This window comes from Phasianus colchicus, chromosome 10, assembly GCF_987193195.1.
Source record: "Phasianus colchicus chromosome 10, bPhaCol1.hap1.1, whole genome shotgun sequence".
Classification (NCBI taxonomy): Eukaryota; Metazoa; Chordata; class Aves; order Galliformes; family Phasianidae; genus Phasianus; species Phasianus colchicus.
The window spans coordinates 3234080-3258773 of record NC_143445.1 but is presented as its reverse complement, the minus strand read 5'-3'; the positions used below and the strand labels follow the sequence as shown (position 1 = coordinate 3258773).

General features: G+C 39.5%; 1 protein-coding gene across 6 annotated transcripts in view; it reads left to right on the top strand.

The window, feature by feature from the left end:
- Positions 1 to 24438, top strand: part of UGGT1 (UDP-glucose glycoprotein glucosyltransferase 1) — a 38653-nt gene extending 14215 nt beyond the window's left edge. For 5 of the 6 annotated variants that reach the window (XM_090146979.1, XM_090146977.1, XM_090146978.1 and 2 more), the window contains exons 18-42: positions 486 to 617; positions 1735 to 1899; positions 2079 to 2199; positions 2828 to 2926; positions 4179 to 4202; positions 4724 to 4818; positions 5364 to 5570; positions 6155 to 6286; positions 7197 to 7327; positions 8653 to 8748; positions 9081 to 9183; positions 9573 to 9652; positions 10413 to 10602; positions 12094 to 12252; positions 13635 to 13720; positions 14056 to 14140; positions 14910 to 14998; positions 15448 to 15552; positions 16113 to 16197; positions 17181 to 17363; positions 18543 to 18703; positions 19182 to 19296; positions 19953 to 20069; positions 20409 to 20568; positions 21019 to 24438. In XM_090146979.1, coding sequence (XP_090003105.1) covers positions 486 to 617; positions 1735 to 1899; positions 2079 to 2199; positions 2828 to 2926; positions 4179 to 4202; positions 4724 to 4818; positions 5364 to 5570; positions 6155 to 6286; positions 7197 to 7327; positions 8653 to 8748; positions 9081 to 9183; positions 9573 to 9652; positions 10413 to 10602; positions 12094 to 12252; positions 13635 to 13720; positions 14056 to 14140; positions 14910 to 14998; positions 15448 to 15552; positions 16113 to 16197; positions 17181 to 17363; positions 18543 to 18703; positions 19182 to 19296; positions 19953 to 20069; positions 20409 to 20568; positions 21019 to 21044 — 2946 coding nt within the window. In that variant the 3' untranslated portion in view covers positions 21045 to 24438. The remainder of the gene's footprint in view (positions 1 to 485; positions 618 to 1734; positions 1900 to 2078; positions 2200 to 2827; positions 2927 to 4178; positions 4203 to 4723; positions 4819 to 5363; positions 5571 to 6154; positions 6287 to 7196; positions 7328 to 8652; positions 8749 to 9080; positions 9184 to 9572; positions 9653 to 10412; positions 10603 to 12093; positions 12253 to 13634; positions 13721 to 14055; positions 14141 to 14909; positions 14999 to 15447; positions 15553 to 16112; positions 16198 to 17180; positions 17364 to 18542; positions 18704 to 19181; positions 19297 to 19952; positions 20070 to 20408; positions 20569 to 21018) is intronic. The other variant, XM_031604998.2, reaches the window with a different exon arrangement.
- Positions 24439 to 24694: the final 256 nt, after the last annotated feature.

The window sequence follows — 24694 nt, the reverse complement described above, 5'->3', positions numbered from 1 at the left end:
TATTCTCATTATTATTTTTTTAAAATATATCATTTTAAGTCAAAGAAGCAAAATCTTTTGCCTACAGGAAGGAGATGATCAGTTATCCATCTTACATGTGAGATTTACTCTATTGTTTATGAGATGTCTTGAGTTCTAAGCTTTTTTTTCTCTAAGAACTGTTTTCCTTCTCAAATACATTCATAATCAGAGGTGCAAGATGTTTAAAGAAATCCATATGTATCTACTTTCAATCTTACTGTGATGACTGTTAGGCAAAGCAAGATGATTTTGAGAGCTATGAGTGCTTTATAATTTGTAGCTTCATACTTAGGAGTTTTTATTTCAGTGAATAACTATGAAAATATATTTTGCAATATTGCTCTTAAAGCTTTATATAAATGTATTTCTTATATAATTACTGGAATACAGGTGACAGGTCAGTTTACCTTCCTAAAAGTGTTTTTCATTTGGTCTGCAAACTTGTATTTGTATTCCCCTTCCAGATATATAACAAAGTAAAAACAGGAGATCAGCTGAAGGTGGAGCACGTGGTTAGTGTTCTTGAGAAACAGTATCCTTATGTGGAAGTGAACAGTGTTCTGGGAATTGATTCTGCCTATGATCAAAACAGAAAGGTAAGAATTCATTAATTAAAGCATTTGTCACTTTTCTGCTTCAGTTGGAATATATGATTACATACAGTTTCTTGATGCAACTTTCTTGCTAAGGACATATTATCATGTTAGAGTGACTTTTCACGATGCTGTGGGAATTTATGTTCAGCACAAAGCTTTATATTACTAGTATGCATCACATGTTGTAATCTAATATTGCTGAAATCTTCTGTATAGTACAGGAACAAAGATAACTTTCCTGAGACTCATGGATACTCTTCTCATTCTGGTGTGGAGAACTTGGTAGTTTAAAACTGCTTTCAAAAATGGAGGTGATGGAATGATTCATAAGAAAACCAAAGAGCTTAGTGCTTAGGAAGGATTGTTGTGGAGTTTCTTTCCTATTATCAGTGTCTGAATGCTGTATGAGATGATGCTATGAGCCTGAATTCATGATGGCTTTCCTGTATCAAGGCATTCAACAATCTTCCTCAAAGAATTTCTTAGTTATTTATATCATCTTAGGTTGATTCTTTCCTGTATGGAGAAAACTGAGAGCAAATCAGTATTCGGTTACTTTTATGTGAGATGAGGCAGATCCTATTTGGGATTGTATCAAAAGGAATGAATATTTGTTTTTCTTGAATGTTCTAGAAGAATGAATGAAAATACCATCTCCAATAACTCTAACACTTGCAAAACAGCCTATGTCTTAGAAACTAAGGAAGGCAGACAGAGTTATATAAATAAAATTGTATGCACACATGCATTCCATATTTGTGTGTAGGAGAGTGGAAGGAAGGGCACTCCCTAAGAGCTGGAAGCCACTAGAGGCAGACAATTTTTGAATGATAGAAGTCTTCTCATTTAATGTGCTGGACACCACACTGAGCCAAAAGAAAACAAAAGCAGCAACCTAACACAAATGCATTTCTGTGTGATAAAGCAGCTTCTTTTGCTTGGAACCTGAAAGACAAGGGCATCTTGGGTGTGTAGGATGCAGGAAGTGTTTTGTGTGCTTCTGAAAGGACATCTTAATGTGTTTTAAATGGATGGTTTTTTGATATTATATAGAAATATTCTGCATCCTTGTGGTGTTGGGCTGACACAGTAAAGCCACCTCTTTCCCTGGATTTAGGCAGCAAAAAGTTACTACGAGCAGACGGGTGTAGGCCCTCTCCCTGTGGTGCTGTTCAATGGGATGCCTTTTCAAAAGGACCAGCTGGATCCTGATGATCTGGAAACGGTGACAATGCACAAAATCCTGGAAACCACAAGCATCTTCCAGCGAGCTGTGTACCTGGTAGGTGCTGAGTGCAGCTGGGGCTTTAGAGAGAAAGGAGTATTTTAAAAACTCACTCAAAAGTCCCCCAGATATGTGATACAACTTAACTTGTGTATTTTCTTATATTTTTTTAAGTTGTCTAGGGCACATGTGTGATATAATAAATAATACCTTACTTTTTTTCTCCTCTCCTTCAGGGTGAACTATCTAATGACCAAGATGTGGTTGAGTATATCATGAACCAGCCTAATGTTGTTCCAAGAATTAACTCAAGGATCTTAATGGCAGACAGAGAGTACCTAGATCTGACAGCGATGAGTAAGGGACGCTTTTCATTGCATTAAACCTGAAGTATCTGATTCTAAAACTTGCTGTCCCAGTGGAAAGCTTTAGTGGCAAAGCATTACCCCAAGTTACACTGTAGCCCTAGTGCTGGCTGATCTATTACTTACAGCATGAATAGGTACAGATTTATCACAGCAGGAATTTGTTTTGTTTTTATACAAATCCTCAAGGGAATATGACTTGTGAAATTGAGAGTAAAAGTAAGGAACAGCACGTTCATGTAATATGTATAAAGCATCAGTTTGTTTCTTATTTCTAGCCTCTTTTCAAGATGAGAATGACAGGCATCTCTGGAATTACTTGGGATTTGCTGTGACATGTATTTTAGCAGAACTTCTCAAGACTGCAGAATAATGGCAGGACTGCAAACACGCTTTCTTGAGTTGCTTGAAAAATAGTAACTCAGTGGGCTTTTGAATGTATGTTTATATAAATTTCAATCAGAAATCAAATCTATATCAATCAGAAATAAAATCTAAAAAGCAGTATCATGAGGAAAAAATGGTGGGAAGTATAATGTTTTGGTAATAAGGATGAATTTTCATTCATTTTACATGGAAATTGTTTGCTTTGACATCTAAATACTTTTTCTCTTCCTCAGATAACTTTTATGTGGATGACTTTGCTAGATTCAGCACATTGGATTCCAAAGATAAGACAGCTGCTGTGGCAAACAGCATGACCTACTTAACAAAGAGAGGTAACATCTACCATGGATTATGAACTGCACTTCACTCTTGTGTGTTTCCAAGCATACATACAGTACACAACACATGCCTGGAGTCTTGTTCAGGCCTGTGGGCAATGCTGCAACCCAGGTGTTTAAAAACTAACATTTTTATAGGGTTTGACATCTACATGGAGCAAAAATGTTTTGCTCTGCAAACCTTGCTTTCTGTTAAGGATGGGAGTCCCACCCCACCTGCTCTTGCTGAGGTGGATGATGCCATCAGAAATGCAGCAATATAAGCTCTGATGCTGCAATTACACTGATCAGAACCCCTCTATATTTTTCTAGCCTTCTATCCTAATTTGAAATTTTGAAAGGTTGTATGGGTTCATTAAAAAATGTTGTTGCTCCTTATATAAGACAGCTGATAACCTGGTCTGTGCAGTTCATATCTCTCTAATGCATGCACTGCTTTTCCAATGATAGTATGGCTTAATTGCAGTGTGCATAAAGTCTCCTGTTAGTGTTAAAACTCAGCTGTACTGCTCATTGTAAGAATTGCATACACAGACTTAATCAGGCCTTTCATATACTCACCTCTGTTAGGAATCATAGATGAACTGCTGTCATTTGAACCAGTTCCTCTTGTTCCTGTTTGTTGCCTTTACTGGGCTCTCACACATTTCCCAAATATTGCCTGCTGCCACTCCTTCTCTCTTGTATTTGCCTTTGGTTTGTGTTAATCTTGGCAAGAGTTTCTCACTTTCCCTTTGTAGATTATTAATTAAATCTACACCTCATTTAAAAGTGTATTTGTAGTCCTGCAACGTAACAGGGTCACTGCCCCTTTTGTCACTTAAGATACTTAATAACTGGTATCTGCTCATAGTGATGTGTTCACATTTGTGCAGGTACTGATGGCCCAGCATAGTGCTGTCTTGCTGGTTTTTGAAGGGGGAAGATAAACTCTTAACATTTGAGTCATAATGGCATGGCACTTCTTGCAAATGGTCTTGAGAATGTTATCTTCATGCTATTGGTAATATGTGTTCTAACTACTGTTAAAATATAAAAATAAAGCATCCATCTATTTGATAGAGGGGGAAAAAAGGTCAAAACTTATTCTGACAGAATTAATACAAATGTGCTGGTTGCTGAAACCGAGCTTCAGTGTTTCAGTTATGCCCACCACAGTCCTGCAGCTTCTTGGTACATATTAGAATCACTATCAAGTTATTAATGTCTCTTCCCTTTTCCTCTTTCCTTTCTGCTGTTTGACCAGGAATGTCTTCCAAGGAGATCTATGGTAAATCGTGCTTTGGCTTTCCATTTGTTGTTGTTCTGGGAATTTCCTGGTTCCCAAAGTTTACAATTCCTTTGTAACTTTGGCCTTAGAACCAGCAAGTTCTAAATGCATGTTTGCTTTGTCACTCCTTATCTTTCTACACAACTGGTTTTGTGAACTAACAGCTTCAGTACGTAGAAGCAGTATGCTGTACTCTGGTTGGAATCAGTAAGTTATTTATGGGTTCTTTTAAAAAATTCTAAATTAGGTGTAAAAAAATAAATAATCCAATTTGGAAACACAAGTGCATGCTGTCTCATGGGTTTACTGAATGAGGTAAATAAACTCTAATATTACATCAATATTACTATTCTTCTCTTGCCAGGCTTGGCATAGCTTTATCTGGGTCTTTCATATATTAATCTGCTTTGTTTCAAGTCTTTGCATGTTGACCTTGTTTTTCCTCCAAATGAAGAAAAACTGAAGCTTTCCTCTCAAATTTCACCTTCAACTATTCCTCCCCCCCTTTTGTTCTTCTACAGATGATTCTTTTGTTAGACCAGTGACTTTTTGGATTGTTGGTGATTTTGATAAACCTTCAGGGAGGCAGTTGTTGTATGATGCCATTAAACATCAGGTAGGTGGTATTTTTCACTTACACCACTTAGCAGCAATAATAAAGCAGTAGACAGAGGCTTGAAAAACACAAGTTGTGCTTCTTCCTGTTGTGTGACCCTGGGGAGTTCAGTTCTCCATTTTCCAGCTTCATCTTATTTATAGGAGCTAGCACATCCTTGATCTTCTTTTCTTGGTCTTACTCTAATACAGTAAAGAAAACACGTTCTCTTAAGCTCCTGGTTCTAAATTGAAAATCTCTCTGTTTTTATTTGGAGATTAACGTGAGCACTGTTCTCTGCTCTGTCCCATTTGTTCCAGGAAGGTAACTGAATCACACAAATCCATAGCTTACTGCTAGATCTCTTTTTTGCCAGCTCTCTGAGTGCTGGCTGTGCTCCAATCTCTCTTATGCAGGACAGTATTATGTAGAAGATTCTTGGCACAGTGGTGCCTGTAGGTAGACTTCAAGTTAAACAATGGAGTTCATTGTATTATAGATTTTTTTTTTCTTCTCATTTAAAGCAAAACCTGAAACTTTCCTAATTCATATTTGGTTAAATACAGAAATCCAGCAATAACGTTCGAATTAGCATGATTAATAATCCTAGTGAGGAGCCAAACAGCAGCAACACCGTTGTCGCTAAGGCCATATGGGCAGCTCTGCAGACACAAACATCAAATAATGCCAAGAATTTCATCACCAAAATGGCAAAAGAAGAAATTGCAAAGGCACTGGAGGCAGGAGCTGACATCTTAGAATTTGCAGTTGGGGTAAGCATGGCTGTTTTATGTTTACAAAGGTAGGGTATTTGTTCTTACCATGAATTTCTTAGTGTAGCATGTTTGTACTACAAAAGATAAAGTAACAATGGAGCGTTGTCTGAAGGTGTGACTCACCTGAAATATAACTGTCCATCTGAAAGTGAAGTAAATCCTCATACACATCAAAGCTACACAACATTAAAAAGTCAAAGGGATGCAGTTTAAGGGATCTCTTTGAGTGGGTCAGTTATTGGGATTTCGGGGAGAACTTCAATCTCATGATTTCTTTAAACAGGAGAGGGAAAATACATTTCTCAAACTAGATTTAAGAGGTTGGGCAAGAATCACTTCAGAACGAATGAATGGAACAAGTGGTTTGAATAGCAACAATGAGTAGGGCTGGGGCCCTTCACTGACAGGCAAGAACTGGGTTTAAGGCCACCAGGACAAGTGGGGGGGTAAATTTTAGCTGGGTTTTAAGATGTTCTTACGTGGAAGCAAACAAACAAAAAAGATGTATTTTAAAACATGTTCAGAGGTGTGGGGTTTTTTTGTTTTTTTTACAAACAGTGACAGGTATTTTTTTCTTTCAGGGTATGGATACCAATATTTTTAAGGAAGCCTTTGAATCTCCCAAAGTGGATTTCATTCTGTCCCATGCTATATATTGCAGAGATGTACTCAAGCTGAAGAAGGGGCAGAGGGCTGTGATCAGCAACGGAAGGGTGAGATCAGATGGTGAAAGAGATTCCACTCGTGGGAAAGATGCAGGCCTTGAGCAGCAGGGATCAGATGTGTGTTCAGACCTAGGGATGGGATATGAGGAGCTGGCCTCCTTCAGGTCACTGGCTTGCTTCCCAGTTATTTGTTCAGATGTGCAGTGACCTTTTCTTGGTACTGTGAGCCATTAATTGTTGGTGTTGCATACAAATTCAAATCAATTGGTAACAGTTGAGCTCCTGCTGTCACTGAATTGAGTCCAGGAGCCAGAAAGGATGATAAATTTAATTGTGCTGCTTCAGTTCATTGGGCATTGAACTGAATATTAGTGTCTTAATTTCTTCCACTGGTTCTTTTCACAAGAGCCACTTAGATTTAGGCAAATTATTTAACAGCAGTATTTCACTGCAGGTAATCAGTTTTGTTTTTTTCTATCACGTGCTTGCTCACTAGGGGCAGGGAGGAGAAGGCAGGTTCCATGGCTGCTGTATACTTTAATGGGTTTAAAAATTCAAGTGATGAGTTGTGGCTTTCTTTTTCTCTCAGTAGCCAAGTAGCAAGGGTTGCCTAGGTAGAACATTAGGCTTTTGAAGGCCCCTACTACTGCCATTGGCCTGGCATTCTGTTAACCTTTCAAGACATATTGCACATATAATTTAATATGCCATATTTATGCAAATCGAGTATTCATTGAAAATTCTAAACATGTTTTATGGCTTTATCTGGGGTGTTTTGTTCATGACTGTAAATAGAATTATCTGTTAAACTTTGCTGCTTTTGACAGTAATACTCACCTGAACAGCTGACGCCCATAAAGATTGAGTTGTAGCATTTATTTAATACATCTTTGAATCTTTTTCACTGCAGCTCTTACCTAATAATGCTAAACTCACTTTTTTTCTCCCTGTATAAAAGATAATTGGCCCGTTAGAGGATGGCGAGATGTTCAATCAGGATGACTTCCACCTCCTTGAGAATATCATCCTAAAGACATCAGGACAGAAAATCAAATCTCAGATTCAGCAGCTGGGATTTGAAGAAGATCTGTAAGTAAACATGAAGAGGCTGGCAAACTGTGGTGCTGTCCTGATAATGTGGCTTTCTGCAGCCTGGAGAAAGCTTGCTTATTGCCTTCAGACTTCTAGTGGGTTTTTCCTGTTGCTAAGTCTTAGCTGACACACTGTTTTAAAATCATCTGCCTCCAATATGCCAGGGTTTCATAATTCCTATGTGAGATTACTGTTACCTACTTAAAAGAAGATAAAGAAGGAAGGAGATGAGACACCAGGATGTGCTTTCTGAAAATATCTGCAGTTCAGCTAACTGCTGCTGGCCTATCAATATCAAACATAACCTATTTCACTGCCAGTGGTACAGAAACGTGTAAACTGCTTTTAACTTCTTAAAGAGGAATAACCAAAGAAGAGGAAGAGATGTGATGATGAAAATTGCAGTTGTTGATAATTCTTGCAATAGAGGAGCTATTCAAAAGAAAGATGTCTTCAGGATCAAGGATGCCAGTGTCTTTGGATCCAAAGTCTGTGGATATGGGGTGCTGGAAGGGAGCTGGGGGATGGAGGTTATCACTAAGAAGATAATTTCCATCCTATTTAGGATTACATCTTTCTGTGATGGTGCTTGGCTGTGAAAGTCCTTTGATACAGTATTGCTTCTCAGTAAAGCTATTGTGTATGTACCAATATTCATTGAAGTTTCAAGAGCTTTTACATTTTAAGATTAAATATGGTATTCTCATAACACTAAACTGAAAAATTATGGGAATAATAATGAGGAAGAAGTTGTCTGAGGTAATTATGGCTTAATGATAGGACCCCCTTCTCTTGGAAGTTTCTCTATTGCTTCCTAGAGCTTAACAGCCATGGTTTAAAAAGGCTGCTGTGAAAGAAGGGTTTGATCTGAATCTCTTATAGGCATGAGAGAGGTTAGTGAGGCTGAGGGATGCAGTGCAGAGAGCAGTTTTGGTGTCAGCCAAACCCTTTGGTACTCTCAGTGATAAGGCTGCAAGCCATTTACATTCTTGGTGCTAGATTAACCCTTAAACTTGTTTAAATCTTCAGAATTACTTCAGAGAATCCTTAGAGTAAGGTGAGGACAGTAAGGACACTGTGTCCTGGGCAAAATTTTCTGGTTTTGGAAGCACCAATTATATATTTCTATGCTTCTGTTTATCAAGGCAATATATTGTAAATATGGAAAATGCTTGTGTGGAGAGGTAGTAGAACTGTTAGCTTGTATCTCAATTCAGTTCAGCCTTTTCAGCCTTCTCTTTTGCTGCTAGTTGACAGAAACATGACATGCATGCATTTTTCTGAATACCTGTAAACCTCTTTTTTTATTTTTTTTCCTTCAGTGCTAGTGACTTGGTAATGAAAGTGGATGCTCTTCTTTCTGCTCAACCAAAAGGAGAGGCAAGAATTGAATATCAGTTTTTTGAAGAACGATACAGGTACAGGATTGCTGCTGCTTGCTGAGCAATATGCTCTTCCTTGTTTTTTAACATTGTTGTGTGTTTAAATCACACTTAACATTAAAAAAATAATACAAGCAGCAATAGGAAGTCCCTAACACTTTTCAGAATGGGGTCAGTTTTCATGATGAATATGTTTGTCTACTTATCTGTATGCATGTGTATGTATGTTTGTATTTGTCCCTATCTGTTCAATTTTGAAATGTGCACAGCATTTAGGAAGTACTTTGACTTTGGAGGAGATGGGTGGTGTTTTTCCTTTGTTTATTCAATTTATTTGATAGTTTAAAATTCTTTTTTCTTCTGTTTAGTGCAATTAAACTAAGACCAAAAGAGGGAGAGACATATTTTGATGTTGTGGCCATTGTTGATCCTGTTACCAGAGATGCTCAAAGACTTGCTCCATTACTTTTGGTATGTATACAGCGTTGTCGTGTGTTTCATAACAATTTTTAACAGTTTTTCTTTTCCAATTCTGTAATTTTGAAAAGTTTGTCTTCTTCCTTGACTCTGTAGTGACCAGTGGCCTTCTAATGATGCAGCTGAAATACACATTTCTGCAAAATCACACTAACAAAATCATGCATCTAGCTTTTAATTTTACCACTTTGACAGCTTAGTTTGCAATCATTATTCTTGAGGAAGAAAGTCTCTGCGTCCCAAAAAGAATGCCTGCAAATGAGGGAGCATGTGGCTGATCTAATTGCAAGCAGATGAGTGTGGTAAAGGGAGGCCTGAGAATGTGCAGGTTGCATGTCTCCTTTCCTAGTTAGAGTTTTAAGGAATGTCTCTTGTTACTGTAGGTTTTGAACCAACTGATAAACATGAACCTAAGGGTGTTTATGAACTGCCAGTCAAAACTTTCTGACATGCCTCTAAAAAGGTAAGCAATGCCATTACAGGGTTAAAACATACCAACAACCTACCTGATACCTGAAAAAGAGCAGTATAGAAGCAGAAGCATTTGCTTATTGTAGTGAGGCTGGCAATGGGGGTCTTGAAGTCTTGTCACAAGTTGGAATGTAGCCTGGTGGAGAAAACCACCCTTACACCAGGTTCTGCAGCTCTGCTGGGCTGCATCTCTCAAGCCCTTAATTCCCATTCTCCCACTTCTCCATCCCTCCAAAAAATTCCATCCACACCAAAACTCAACCAACCATCTAAAACGATACCTCTTATGAACAATAACAACAGCTACAGCAACAGCAACAAAACACAGTCAACCCAGAGAGAAAATTTAAACCCCTTCAAATATCAGAAGGTCTCAATAACTGCTTCCTGCTTAAGTACAATAACATGAGTTCTCACAGAGAATCCATGAATTTGTGGGTGGTGTGAGATAGTGGTGCTGGTTTAGAAGTTAGGTGGGGTTTTATGTATATGAGCAGGGCTATATCACTTACTGATTTTTATGGCTGATCCATGCACACTCTGCTTTGTCCTCCAAGGTGAAAATTCTGCTTGTTCTAAGCATGTTGCTTTGAGTAAGGCCTCCTGTACACAGTAGGGAGTAAGAATTCCATACAGTGATTCTTGGAGGCGTTGGAGCTCTGGGAAAACTGATGCTGTCAGCAAGTTCAAAGCAGAAGAATTAGACAAATTTGGCAGAATTACATTGAAATCTTTTCTTTCTGGAATTTCAGCTTTTATCGCTACGTTTTGGAGCCGGAAATTTCTTTCACAGCAGATAACAGCTTTGCTTCTGGACCAATTGCCAAGTTTTTGGATATGCCTCAGTCTCCACTATTCACTTTGAACCTAAATACTCCTGAGAGCTGGATGGTGGAATCTGTCAGGACCCCATATGACCTTGATAATATTTACTTAGAGGAGGTAAATGAAATCAGTACGTTACTGTTGTTGCATTTAAATGTTGTTGGTTTTCCAGGGGTTATTTTTCTAATTGGGAAGAAATTTAGAATTTCAAACACATGTCACGGTTGCAGACCGCTAGAAACTCTGTAGGAGGGCTGCAGATAAACCAAAGCTTGCTGACAAATTGCTGCCCTCAGTTACTCATGGATGCCTGGGGGGTGCCAGAGGGTGAGCAATGCTGTGGGCTCAAAGCAGATCCTGCAGAAGTGCTGCTTTGAGTGTTGTATATCCATTCCAAGTGTGTGTGTGTATTTATATACATATATATGTTATTTCAGAATGTCCTGAGCTAAAAACAAACTCTGAACATTAAAATATATTGATTTTTATTTATGAATTTAAAGAAGTATTTCCTATTAGAGCTCCCTACAGTTAATATCGTAATGGAAGATAAGATCTGCATCTCATTTCTAGTAAGCTAATCCCACTTACTTTTCTTGTGACCGAGCAGGCTTTAGCTACCTCTTCATTTCATGGCTTTTGTTAGCAGAAAATGCTTGCTCCACAAAAGGATTTGTGGTATCAACAGAACAGTAGAAGTGGTGCAGCAGATACGTGCTCTGCAGTACTTTTAAGAGCTGACTGCTGCTAAAACAGGCCATGAGTTGGACCTTTAGAATCTTAATCCGGGCTTTTGCCCCACGTACAGAAAGATAAAATTCTGAGAAAAAACCAAGGAGCTGGAGATTAGTACAGAAATCATTTTAAAAACAAAGGAGGAGTATTTGTACATCGATGTACAATGAAGATTCTCATTTCATCTTCAGTAGGATAAATGAGTTGGTGCTAATTATTAACTTCTTGCTGTTAACAGTCTGGTCTCTAGTTGTTCGTGGCTCCACAGGTAGTGGGCTGCAAAGTGGTTGCAGATGCATTACACTGGCATGTAATGATGTGCACTGAAAACACACAGCTGAAAGTTAGAAGTCCACATGTGATGAGAAGTAGAAAATGATGAGCTTCAGAGTGTGAAGTGAATTACTTAAGGAGGTGACCAAATACTCTTCCTTTGTCGTAAGCCGTTATTTAGCTGGCCTCTGGATAGCACCCACCTCTGTTTAAATGAGTTGAAAGCCTGAGAGAGGGGCAGTAGGTGCTGCAGGCATGCTCAGAGCACCATCCTGAGTACCAACCTATTGATTAAATCCACAATAAATGTGAAAAGAACTGTAAAATAGAGCAACAGTCCTTCCCTTTCTTACACTGACATCCAACCAGTTGGGAGCCAGAGGTTTTTGGTCAGGAGCAGCCTTAACAATGCATGCTCAATGGAGCCGTGATCTTTGAGGTTTTCTGGGTATTCATTCAATTGAACTTCTCTGGTGAAGTAAAGTGAGTGCTAGTTAATTACTATGCCTATATCTGCTATATCTTTTAGAGTAACAGGATCACTAAAATAAATTGCACTTCTGTGCTACTGCTGAGTTCAGCAATATCTTCTCCTTACAGGTGGATAACGTTGTTGCTGCTGAATATGAGTTGGAGTATCTGCTTCTGGAAGGACACTGCTATGATATCACCACTGGGCAGCCACCTCGGGGCCTCCAGTTTACCCTGGGAACCTCAACCAATCCTGTCATCGTGGATACCATTGTTATGGCCAACTTGGTAAGCAAATGATTCCATTTGGCAGTGCAGAACTGTGGTTCTGCAGTCAGCACAACCACCTGCACAAAGCATTAAGTATCTCCAAGCACGTGGGCTGTGGCTACATTACATTACTGACATCCCACAGTTGCTGGCAGATGTATCAGAACCACGTTGTTCCTCAGTTGGTCAGTGTTGTAGAAAACAAAGGAAGCATGAAAGAACAGGAAATTCTTAATGTAGTTGGGGAAAAGAGTCAGCAGTCTGAGTACGTGATTGTTCCCTGCAGCTGTCTTTAATCCACACTGGACTGTGAGAGGTCTGGACTGAAATTATGGCAAGGGAAGTTAGCCATTGGGATATCTTCTTTATAGATAATGTTAGTGAAAAACTGAAATAGACTGTCTATTTTTTAAATCTTTAAATGCATTATACAACATATAGTAAGGAAAAAATACATGCTTTCTCCATTTATTTTAAAATTCTTTCAGTTAGTTTTGTATTTCTTCTTGCCTTTTCATAGCCAAATTGTATTCTATAGTGATGTGATATTGATAACTATAAAAGGGAAGGTGAGCCTTGTTTTTTGTATGAACACATTCCATGTGCTTGATGACTTGAAGGTGGGTTTTTTCTCATTAGATAAGCTGAAGTGTGTGTATCATGGTGTACAGTGCTGTGTCTACTAATCCTCTTCCTCACAGTCTGTACTGTGAAGGTGTATGAAGGGACCTGAGAGGCCAGGAACATGCCTTGTGTTTTTCTATGAGCTCCCTTTAAGTTTTGGAAGGCTGCATTGCAGTCTCCCTGGAGCCCTCTGTTCTCTGGACTGAATAAGCCCAACTCCCTCAGCCTTTATTCCAAGCAGAGATGTTCCTCTTATGGAATCTAGCATTGTAAACTCCTACTGGAGTATTACACTGTAATTTGTTAGGGTTTTCAGGAGAGAGATTTTGTGACGTAGAACTTGTGTTACTGCTTCCTGCTGTAGCTGAAATCTCTCTCTCTAGCTTCACCATGGATAACCTCATGCTTTGTGGGCAGACCTTTCACAGGCTGCAGGTGTTTACCAGCCAGTGCTTAGAAATGCACCCACTCCTTCACAAAGGCAAGCTTTTGCAGAAGCAAATTTGGGATTGCACTGTTTCTATCAAGGTGTTTTGAAGACTTTGTCATCTAATGACAGATGTTTTAATGCTTGGTTCTTATGAAAAAAGATGGAAACTTTTGGGTTATGTAGTGTTTGTTTTTCCCAGTTCAGAGGGTTTCAGGTCCTTGTGGTTATATTAATCAGCTGGGTTACAAGTAACTATTTCCAAACACAAATCAGTGGGACAAAATACATGACTTACAAACATGTTTGTGTTTTCTGGAAATGGACAGATATTCTTTTCTCTTTACAGGGTTACTTCCAGTTAAAGGCCAATCCTGGTGCGTGGACTCTAAGGCTCAGGAAGGGCAGATCTGAAGATATCTACAGGATCTACAGGTGGGACAGTACAAGAAATACTTTGTTCTCTTTCTTGGGAAATCTTCTAAATCATACTGGCACCATTACATGTGAATCTAACAGTTCACTTGTCCACATGCAGCGAATTGGTTGGCAGATTGCATTTTGTACTGTGTGAGAGGAAAGAAATTCATTCCTTTACCAAATCCAGTCTGTGTTTAAGTATGTATTGGAACATGTCTGTATTTCCTACTTCTTTGTCACAGCTCAAACCTGTCCTACAATGCTCAGCTTTAATAGTGTGTAGAAAAACATGTAGAAGACACAAAGAACTTATTTCTTCTTTGTAGTAAAGTGTTTTAATGTATTTTCAGCCACGATGGCACAGACTCTCCACCTGAAGCTGATGAAGTTATTGTCGTTCTCAACAACTTCAAGAGCAAAATTATTAAAGTGAAAGTGAGTTTAAAAACATAGAGCTGTTCTTCACAACAGATTCCTTGAGCTGTAGTGGGGGAAGGAACTGATTGAGGGCATGATGATGCCTTCCTGCAAGCTTAATTAGAGTTGGTTGGCAAAGTTCACATTACAGCACCTGTAATGGAGGGAGTTATCTATAGACTTGGGTTTGTTTCTTTTGACACAGGAGAGAATGGTGCAGCTGCTGTGCTCTTTGTATGCACATGAGAAACAGTTATGCTCGCATTTTACTGGCTCAGGTGTGCTTGTGACATAACAAAACTGACAGTTTTTTTTTCTTAGTCCTAATGGTAAACACTCAGAGTATCCACTGAGCCAGTATTTTTTCTGTTGCAGATAAAATTCACTCACCTGGTAATACATTTTCTGTCAATCTGATGTAAGAGTTGCAAATACATTTATTTATTTATTTATAAACAAAGGAAAACTATAAATTTACTCTTCTGTCAGGGTTGCTTTTCATATAGCTGGAACATTTAATGAGGACGACAGATAAATGATGGTTGTGCCACTTCTGGCTCATCCTTCATCAAGGATGATCCCTAAATACCTCTGAGCAAAGTGTTTTTAACCATTTAGACATCAGACCCTCGGTGTTTGATGTCAGTTCCCTGCTGAGCTGCTTCTCCATACAGCTTATGTTACATAGCAGCTAATTGGACACAATTCAAACTGAGCCTAAAAGTGCTCCAGAGCTGTTTGCCCAGTATCTAATTCTACTCTCTCAAGCAGTGTTATGCTTTCACAGGTTCAGAAAAAACTAGACATGATGAATGAAGATCTACTGAGTGATGGCACCAATGAGAACGAATCTGGATTTTGGGAATCTCTCAAATGGTAAAAATGAATTCAATAATCACCTGCAAGTCTGTTGAACTGGAAAGCTGTTTGTTCTCCTGATGGTACAGATGGGTCTGTGATAGTCCATAGCCATCTAGTAGAGTAGCTTGAACTTAGGGCTTGATTCATTGGAACTGTATCTTTCATAAGACCCCTTAGTTTCTAGAGAGATGAATTACCACTTTGTCCTGTTTGTGTTCCCTTACCACATGTGCTACAGGGAAGTCTGAAAGCATTGCTTGTTTCCAGGAGCTGCATCTCAGCCAGGCATCTTCTACTTGTAATCTAGTAGGCTTCCATGTTTGTGTCTGCACTGCTCTGTCTTGTGGACCATGATGCACAGACCAGGGAGAGGGATGTCAAACAGCACTGTAGTAGTTTATAGTCTGTTGCACTCTTTCTAGGCCTTGTTATCTTGTCTTTCATGAATATGTTTGTCCTTTCAGGGGATTCACAGGAGGACAAAAGAATGAAGATGTGAAGCAGGACAAAGATGATGTATTAAATATATTCTCTGTGGCTTCAGGACATTTATATGAAAGATTCCTACGGTCAGTTCAGAATTGATATTCTGGGATTTCAAATGGGGAATGTGTTCTGCTGTTTACAAGTAAAAAGATTAGGGTTTGCAAGAATATTTAAAACCAAACAAAATCAAAACCCAAACAAAAAACATTCAGTCAAAAAACCCAAACCACAACCACAGCAGCACAGAAGTCCTTGACAACAGGAACTTCTGTCTGCATAGAACTCAGATTCAGAATAGCAATACGCTATCTAGCAAATTCAGTCTATCCCAAGAATTTCTCACTACAAAAAAAATTGGATAGAAATGTTTTGTTAAGAATGTATAAGTTGTAGTTGCTCTGGAAAAGAATCTGAAATTGTGTTGTCAGCAGATTCAGAAAGCCAGCAGGCTTTTTTATTCTTGCTAGAGTTCAGCAATATGCAGTAGGCTGAAGCTGCCCATTTCTGCACCACACTGAGCTCAGTAATCTGACATACCATAGTTGATGTAATAATGTGACGTGGCAATTTGTGATCTGTTTGCAGCTGATCTCTAGCATGTGGTAGTTATTCCTCCAAATGTTTTATCTTTTTCTCTTGATAGCATAATGATGTTGTCTGTGCTGAAACACACCAAGACTCCCTTAAAGTTTTGGTTTCTGAAGAACTACTTGTCACCTATGTTCAAGGTTTGTTACTAATTAGAAATGTATTCTGTAGTGGGAAAAGTAAATGAGAAAAATATTTCAAGTTGTGCATCATAGCATTATGTAACCATATGTACAGTTAGCTGTCTGTATACCTTCTGTTTTCACAAAGTATCAAACTGCCTTTTAAAAGGAAGTCTGGCTGAGAGTGGTCTTGTGCCAAAGAGAAATATTTAAGAGAACAGCATGTGATTGGAAAGTGATGCTTGGGCTTCAACTTTTTTGTGTGATTTGTGTGATAAAGGTGCAGAGTTTAAGATGAAAATCAGGGCTATAGACTTGTGTCTGATGCATGAGGGATGAAAGAGCATAGGAAAATACTTAGCAGGGAATCAAGGGCTGTAGCTAGGTATGGGGAGAGCTCCCTAAGAAGAGATGTTAAAAGCACATGTTCAGATGGATGAGAGTACATATGCAGTGCATGCTAGAGTGCCTCAGGCTCTGCATGAATACACCTGGAAATATTTATCAATTTGTGATTCCTCATGAATCAAATGGCAGAATTCAACACGGAATGCAGAGGTAAATGAATGACAAAACTGTATTTCAAAAATTAGCAAATTCCACCACTTAATACTAGGTAGCAGTGTTAAAGAAACTTACCTGCTTATGAGCTCAAGGGGGGAAATAACTAGCAGTGCTTGTGGTGCTGCAAGAGCTGTGGGCTGTGCTGTGACTGCTCCTGGGAGGTGCAGCAGTGTGGTTCCCCCATCCTTGCAAGCAGCTGTGTTCTGCCAGTATGTCTCAGCAACATCTGTGCTGTCCTGGTGTTGGAGGAAGCCTCACAGATGAGAACATTGCATCCTTTGACAGTGAGCCACGTTGTTCTAATAAAGCATTTCTCCCAGTTCTTTCCTAATGTTTTATTATGGGATGGGAGTCTATCTCTTGTAATGCGCTTTTCTTTTTCCAGTAGAGGAGCAAAGAACTGAGATAAGCTCCTTTTTTCTCCCCTCTCTCTGCAGGAGTTCATCCCATATATGGCTAAGAAGTACAACTTCCAGTACGAGCTTGTCCAGTACAAATGGCCACGCTGGCTTCACCAGCAAACAGAGAAACAGCGAATCATCTGGGGTTACAAGATCCTCTTTCTGGACGTGCTCTTCCCGTTAGCTGTTGATAAAATCTTATTTGTGGATGCTGATCAGGTAACTGAGGGTGAAATTACTTGATCTTTTCCTTTTTTCCCCTCTAGGAATAACATGTTCTAAAATACAATTTCTGTATTACAAAAGTTGCAAGTCTGAGCACTTTGCAGGCATGACTGAATGCTGATTCTGTAACTCTAGCATGCTTCAGCAAGTGCTTGTTTTCCAGCATGTTCCCACAAAGCTTAGTTTTGTTGGCCTCTTACTTTTGGCTGGCTCCTCACTCACTTGCTGCTGCAGTTCCAGCTAGTTTGCCAAACAGATTCCATCTCGTCCTGACACTTGTGCAGTTCCAGCCCTGTTCCCCAAGTCTGCAGGTCACCTACCACACACAGTGTTTTCCTCAGTTCCCAGACACTTTCCTCCTCCCACTCCTGCTGGATTTTAGCTTGGCCAGATCTGAATGGCTTTCAGAGGAGCCAGAAGGCTGTTCCCTCATGCACTGTGCCGTGCTGCAAAGCAAGCAGCGTCAGGGTGGCTTTGTCTGTGCTTACTGCCCAAACACTTTGAACACAGGGGATGCGTGTGCAGTGAGAACTGCCAAAAACACTCCTTTAAATTGTGAATTGTTAATTGTGAAGTACAGATTATTAATACATAAATATAAAATGCCCTAGGCGTTCTGGCATATAGACAGTATGATCCTGTGTCAGTTAAGAACCATTGTAGCTTTAGCATAAGTATCACCTAGGATAAATTCCAAGCTATGCTGCTCTTTGTGTATTGTTGGTTTTTTTTCCTCTGTTTATAAAAGATACATTAATACAGTTTGTTTCAACCAGAACTTTTAGAGTAGTACTACAGTTGCAGCATCTGCGTCAGAGAGACATTAAAGACATTCATCCATGAAGGGTTTTCAGACTTTAAAGAGGAAAGGAAACAAAGGATCATAGCAAAATTCATTTACAGTGAGAATTACAGCTGCTTTCTAAGCAATGACGTGGCACCTCAGCTCCCAGCAAACCTCTATTGGAGTACCTGAAGCTCTAGTTCAGATGGTCCAACTCCAATGGGAGAGGGAACACCTCTGGTGTCTTGTTTTTGTACTACATATGGTAATGCAGATGTCAGAGTAAGAGGTAATTCTCCCTTTAGCTGCTTGGTTCGTATTAAATCCTGACTAGGTTATCAAAATAGCCCATGACAGGCTTTGACAAATGAAATACCCTTTTGCTTCAGATTGTGCGCACAGATCTAAAGGAATTAAGGGATTTCAATCTAGATGGTGCTCCTTATGGATACACTCCGTTCTGTGACAGTAGAAGAGAGATGGATGGCTACAGGTTCTGGAAGTCGGGATACTGGGCAAGTCACTTAGCTGGAAGAAAATACCACATCAGGTACTGAAGAATTATTTATTTTTGTCTCCTCAAAATGGAAGTGGAAAACTTTTGTTACTAATTAGAGTCAGCAGAAAGCTAGCTGAGGTATACAACGCTGCTTTGAACCACTTTTTGCTCCCTATTGCTTTAAGCTTCCATTGCCTCTGGTCCAATTGGAAGCACTAGGGGCACTGAAGTTAATTTCAGTGTGATTCAGCTTTTACAGACAAAGAACTGAAGTGTTAACTGAACAGGCGTCTTCATTTGATAACAACAAATGTTGGAAGAAGTGACTGCATGACAGCAAAGCTAAGATAGATTTGTCAAGTAATTTTATGTGTGTTCCATGTAGTTAGAACTGCTTTCCTGCCTTGTGTTAGATAATTCTTGGTGGCAGTATATCAAACTGTTTTGATGTATTGAGTCTCAGAGTCTGAGGCTTTGGTAATTTACCCATCAGTCAAATGTCACTGCTAATTGTGTTATCTCCACGCAGTGCTCTGTATGTTGTGGATCTGAAGAAGTTCAGAAAGATAGCAGCTGGAGACCGCCTCCGGGGACAATACCAGGGTCTCAGTCAGGATCCTAACAGTCTGTCTAACCTTGATCAGGTGTGTGTTTATTGCATGTATGTACGTATTTACTGTGACCTGATGGCAGCTTAGGACTTCTCCTTTCCCAGCCAAACTTCTGCCACTGCCCAATTCCAGTGGCAGTCCCAGTAACTCCCTACCTTCAAATGAGATGGATAAGCATGCAAGACGAATGCAAATGGTGGGTGGCAACAACACCTTCCTCTAACATGCCTTCAGACTGTCCATTTCTCTGGTATACTCCAAGGCAAATACACAACATGGCTGAATACTTGCTGCTTGAGCCATCTGGCCCCAAGCACTTTGCTGTGTACTGACTTGGATATGAGGAAATAAGGCTTGTACTGTTACATGAGGAAAAGTAACACAATGCTTTTATTCACTCGAGAACAGTCTTCCAAACTGATCCAGTACAGGTGTGACACTGGATTCATGTTACAACTTTAATCCCTTTTACTAATGGCCTCATTTTCAACAAAGTAAGATTAACTTACTTTTTTCCAAAAGGACTTTGTTTAGAATGAAAGTTGTTAGATAGCTATTCATTTGTTCTGGGAAAAAAAAGCCTCTATTTTCAGAAGTTATAAAACTTTTGAGTGCTGCCTGGTGGGACAGTTGTTCACCACCTGCCTTGCATGGTGGAAACTGCTACTCAATCTTATTCTTCACTACAGGATTTGCCCAACAACATGATCCACCAGGTGCCAATCAAATCGCTGCCACAGGAGTGGCTTTGGTGTGAAACATGGTGTGATGACTCCTCAAAGAAGAGAGCAAAAACCATTGATTTGGTAAGTACAGAATGGCTCCTTCATTCTTATGTCTCACCAAGAAGCTGTGACCAACTCAGAGACACTTCCCCACTCCAGATGTAGGTGCCTTACCTTCTGTTGTTTCTTTAATATTTTCAATGCTTCATTTTTTCCCCCTTTTCCTACTATATATTTTTATTACCTAGAGATTATGAGCTTGAAAAGTGAATTTACACTCTAGTCTAGCAAAAATACTGGCTTGTAGTAAAAGTTCACCAACAATCCATCAGTTCCACTAGGGGGAAGCATCCCTCTATTCAGTAAGTAAAGCTTATTTATCCATGAAGTGTTTGAACAGTTTGTATGCTTTCTTTGCAGTGTAATAACCCAATGACCAAAGAGCCCAAGCTGCAGGCAGCAATGCGTATTGTTCCAGAGTGGCAGGACTATGATCAAGAAATCAAACAGCTCCATAATCTTTTCCAGAAAGAAAAAGAAACAGGAACACCAGCTCAGACGTCAGGACAACACACACAAGGTAATATTTCTGGCTGTTTTCCTATTTTCTGACTTTCCTCCTACCTGTGTGTGAGGGTTTATTCCAGTCCAAACATTTGCTGTAAGCCTGCACCAAACAAGGGCTTGCATGGAGGATGTTTTAAGTAACCTGCATAATTCAGTGGGACAGAAGCACCTTGCTAAGTGAGGCAGGTGTAACTTAACTCGATGCTGAGACCTAGAGAACAGAGAAATGTTTCACCCTTTTTTCAGTTCCATTAAAGATCCTCACTGTTATGCAGTGTCACGAAACCAGGCCTTACCTTAGCCTGTACAAAGTGCTGTTATACACAGTGAGAAGGAATGGTTCTTCAGTCACTGGTAATCTTGCAAATAACAAGAGTCTGGGATTTAAATGTCAAGTTTCAAACTGATCTGCAGACTGAGGAAGCTGGAAATGGAGTATTTATTCTTCTCTCCTCTTCTACAGATGCAGCAGCACATGTGGAATTATGATCCATGGAGAAGAATTCAAGTTAGACTGTTTCATAGACAATTTTTATATTGAAAGCTAGGTTTTTTTTTTTGTTGGTTTTTTTTCCGGTATGTCTGCAAAACTGCTGAATAATTGAATGGGATGATGTATGCATTTTTATTACTTGCCTTTGGGTTAATTTCTGCATATGAAATAAGATCTGGATTGCTGGAATTAGCATTACCGTTCTTTTGCACCTGTGGTGGAGATGAAAGAGCCTGTGATGGAATTCAGCATTTTGGAAACAAAACTTCAATATCCACTGGAAAACTTCAGCTGTTGCTGCCTCCACCACTGATGAAGATCCTGTGTTAAGCCTCAGATCTTACTTGAGAGCCTGGAAAATGCAGCCCGGTGAGCTGTTGGCTAGAATGTAAGTCCTAGCCCCTACTGGTGGAGTTAATTTTTCCAGGTGATTTTAAAAGGCTCCGAATTTTGCTTTCAATTGGGATGTTGTTTCATCAGCAAGTTTTCAGTCAACAGTTCTCCTCGGGTTGATTCAGGATGCCCTTGATTTTTTTTTTTTAATTTTTTTTATTTTTTTTAATCAAATCCAGCATTATTTCATCTCTGTTTCCTGTCTTCATTTGTCACCCAACTTTTGACAATTTGACTTCATGTAAATCTGCCACAGTCTGTGTAAATGCCCATCCCAAGTACAAATGCCTACAAAGGGAGCAGAACGTTGGATCTGACTGTTCCATTCCTCGCAGCCCATCTGACTGGAAATAAAAGTGCCCTCCTGCCTTCTTTGCTCGAAGCTCAAGTCCATCTGCAATGCTGGTAGGGCCTCACCATTGCTGTGGTTCACTGATTCATGAATGTGTTTTTGTTTGTAGAAGAATCTTTGGAAGCTTGGAAGCTTTTCATCACGTACATTTCATTAACTTTATTTTTCTTCAAACACAGATGTTGTCACATGAATAAAAAACTTTGGAGTTCTTCGATGTTAAGCTTTAGTTCACATTCAGTCTTTTCATCATCCTATTTTCTCACATATTACTCCAAATTTGATTTTGGAACTTTTGAATATTTGAGTTGCATTTGTTTTCCTTTAACCCACTGACAAGAAAACATTTTGCTCCAAGGATGAGTTGCCCTGAGCTGATTGGTTTTGTTGTTTTCTTTTTTTCGTAATTCATATTCATGTGTTAATTTTTAAAGATGCTGCAGCAGTCATATGAACTTAAAAATCCTCAAACCCTCCTTCCCTCATTCTGTAGGATTATTGTCTGCTCCCTGGAACACAGAGACTTGGAAGAGTTGAAATACAGGAACCCAACTGGTATTTCTGTGTTGAAGTGAAAGGTAGCTCTGTATGCACTGCTTCTTTAGAGATCCAGGTTGGGATTGTTTCTGCCTCCTGTTTTTTTTTTGTACAGATTTTCAGTGCTATCAGAACTTCCCCCTAAAGAGAATCCTGACTTAGATATTTGTCTAGAAATATTGTTTTATACATCATGTAAATGTCCTGGGGGATTCTAAAAGACATCAGTTGTAGAATTCAAACTGTTCTCCAGGGCAGTGCCCAAGTCTCTAACCCAGATTCTTAGAGAACGTGGTAAAAAGAAGCAGCAACGCTCCCTTAAATTTGCAGTGCTGGCACTGATGCCAAAGTGAGTAAATGAATCAGCAGCACCGTGCCCACACTGCTAGTGGGTGCCAGAATAGGTGACTGCAGAAAGGCAGAGGAAAGGCCAATCTCCCCTCTGCCTAGGGAAAACAGTGCAGATGTGAGGGGCTGGATATCAAGCCCTGAGCTTACTGAGCATGAGTTTTCAGCTTAGGTATTTCCCCTTTTGTGAGGTTTTCAGTTCAAATGGTCTCCCTGATGGTTTGTAGCTTACAAATGCTTTATGCTTGCTGTCAAACTGTTCCAGGTGAGGCTAAGCAGACTTACCCTAGGAGGATTTTTTTCTAGTGTAAAGACCAATGATGTGCCTGCCAACAAATTGAAGTTAGTTATTAGATATTATGTTGGTCTTTTTTAATCAGATAAAGTAACACTGGTAATGTTCACCTTTCTGTGTAGCTGCACCTCTGCCCCTTTTGGAGCCCATGGAATGGCACACAATGGAGGGTAACAGCTGTGCTCCACTTTTATCCAGGGCTGCCCTGGGGCAGCAAAGGAGGCGTGCTTAGGGCTGATGGGATGGGGGTGCAGGAAGAGTCTGTCCCATCAGAACAAGAAAACTACAGTTTGCTGTGAAATAAGACCTCCTCCTATCAAAAAACCATATTTGACTTCGCTTTTTTCAAATGTTATTTGAAGCCAGAAGATGGAGAATAAGGTAACTTGCTGAAATTCAATTTACAGTACCTTCTTTGGAGCTGGATAGGAAGGAAGGATTTTTAAAAATTCAGTGTAAGTTACAGAATTATTTTTTTAATTATGCTCCTCCATTGTTAATAGTTAATGTATGCACTTGAACACACACACCACTATTTGTTTTTTTCTTTTTAATTATCGACCAAGCTATGGAGAATGTTGGTTGTTTTTTCCTTCTTTAACACAGACCACGTTCTTCTGTTCAGATCTTATTAAAAAACATATAAACCATTTGGAAGGGAGGGGAACCAGAAGCACACGTATGGTGAGATCTCCTACCTTTTGCAGTACTCCTAAGAGTCCTGTACTTATTCATAAGTACACAATAAAATCCTCCCAGCACCAGGCATTCAGAATGTGAAGTACTGCAGGTGGTTGTGGGAAGCCACTCTTAGCACATGAGAATGACACTGAGGAGGATACTTATGGTTTGGATCTGTGCATGTGCTTGCTGGTAAAAAAGCATCTTATGCTGAGATGATGACTGAGACAGAGCTGCTTCTGACTGTGCCTGATCCTGGAAATGAGTAAGAAAAATGATGAGAAAAATAGAAAATTGGAATGAATGTGGTTACAGTGTAATTTTGGATCCTCAGTCTAGAAAGGGAACTTCTGTGGCAAGGCAGTGCTGCTGTTCCCAGTCTCTCACTGTCACACGTTTGTCCTTTTGATAAAAAGTTGATGCTTAAAAGAATATGTTATTTTGAAAGGAAGATTATTTTTTTTTTTTGGCCTGGGTAGGAAACAGATAATAGCACAGAAGTGCTGAAGAATGTTGTAGAGATAGCTCTTCCATAGAGTTGTTGTAAAACAAGGAAGTGAAAGGGGGATGTACAAAAGAAAAGAAGTAACAATCCAGTCATGGTTTTGGAAATCAAAATCTGTTCAAGAATGTGCCACAGCTCTGTGGCACTGATACCTAATGAGCCTGGATCCAGGGAGTTACTCATTCCTGCATATTACCTGAACTGAGATCACAGCAATTTTCCCAGTATGGTGACAACAATAAGATGATGTCTCATATAATAAAATCTTTCTGTTCTTTACCTGTGCCTCTCCTGTTGGTTGTTTTGGTTCTGATAACTGATGTTTTAATGAAGTTTCTTGGAGCATGGCTTTTTTTTACTTAGCACTGCAATACTTTTCAAAGGATTCTACACTGGCAAAGTTGGTATTTCTCAAATCACAGTGCTTACAGCTACAAAGCTGGGCCTGAATTCATTATCTGCTCTTAAGAACTCCTCTGGAAAGCTGAGGAAAGGCTCCAAACCAGCCTCTCTTTCTCAGCACTAAAGAGTAGAC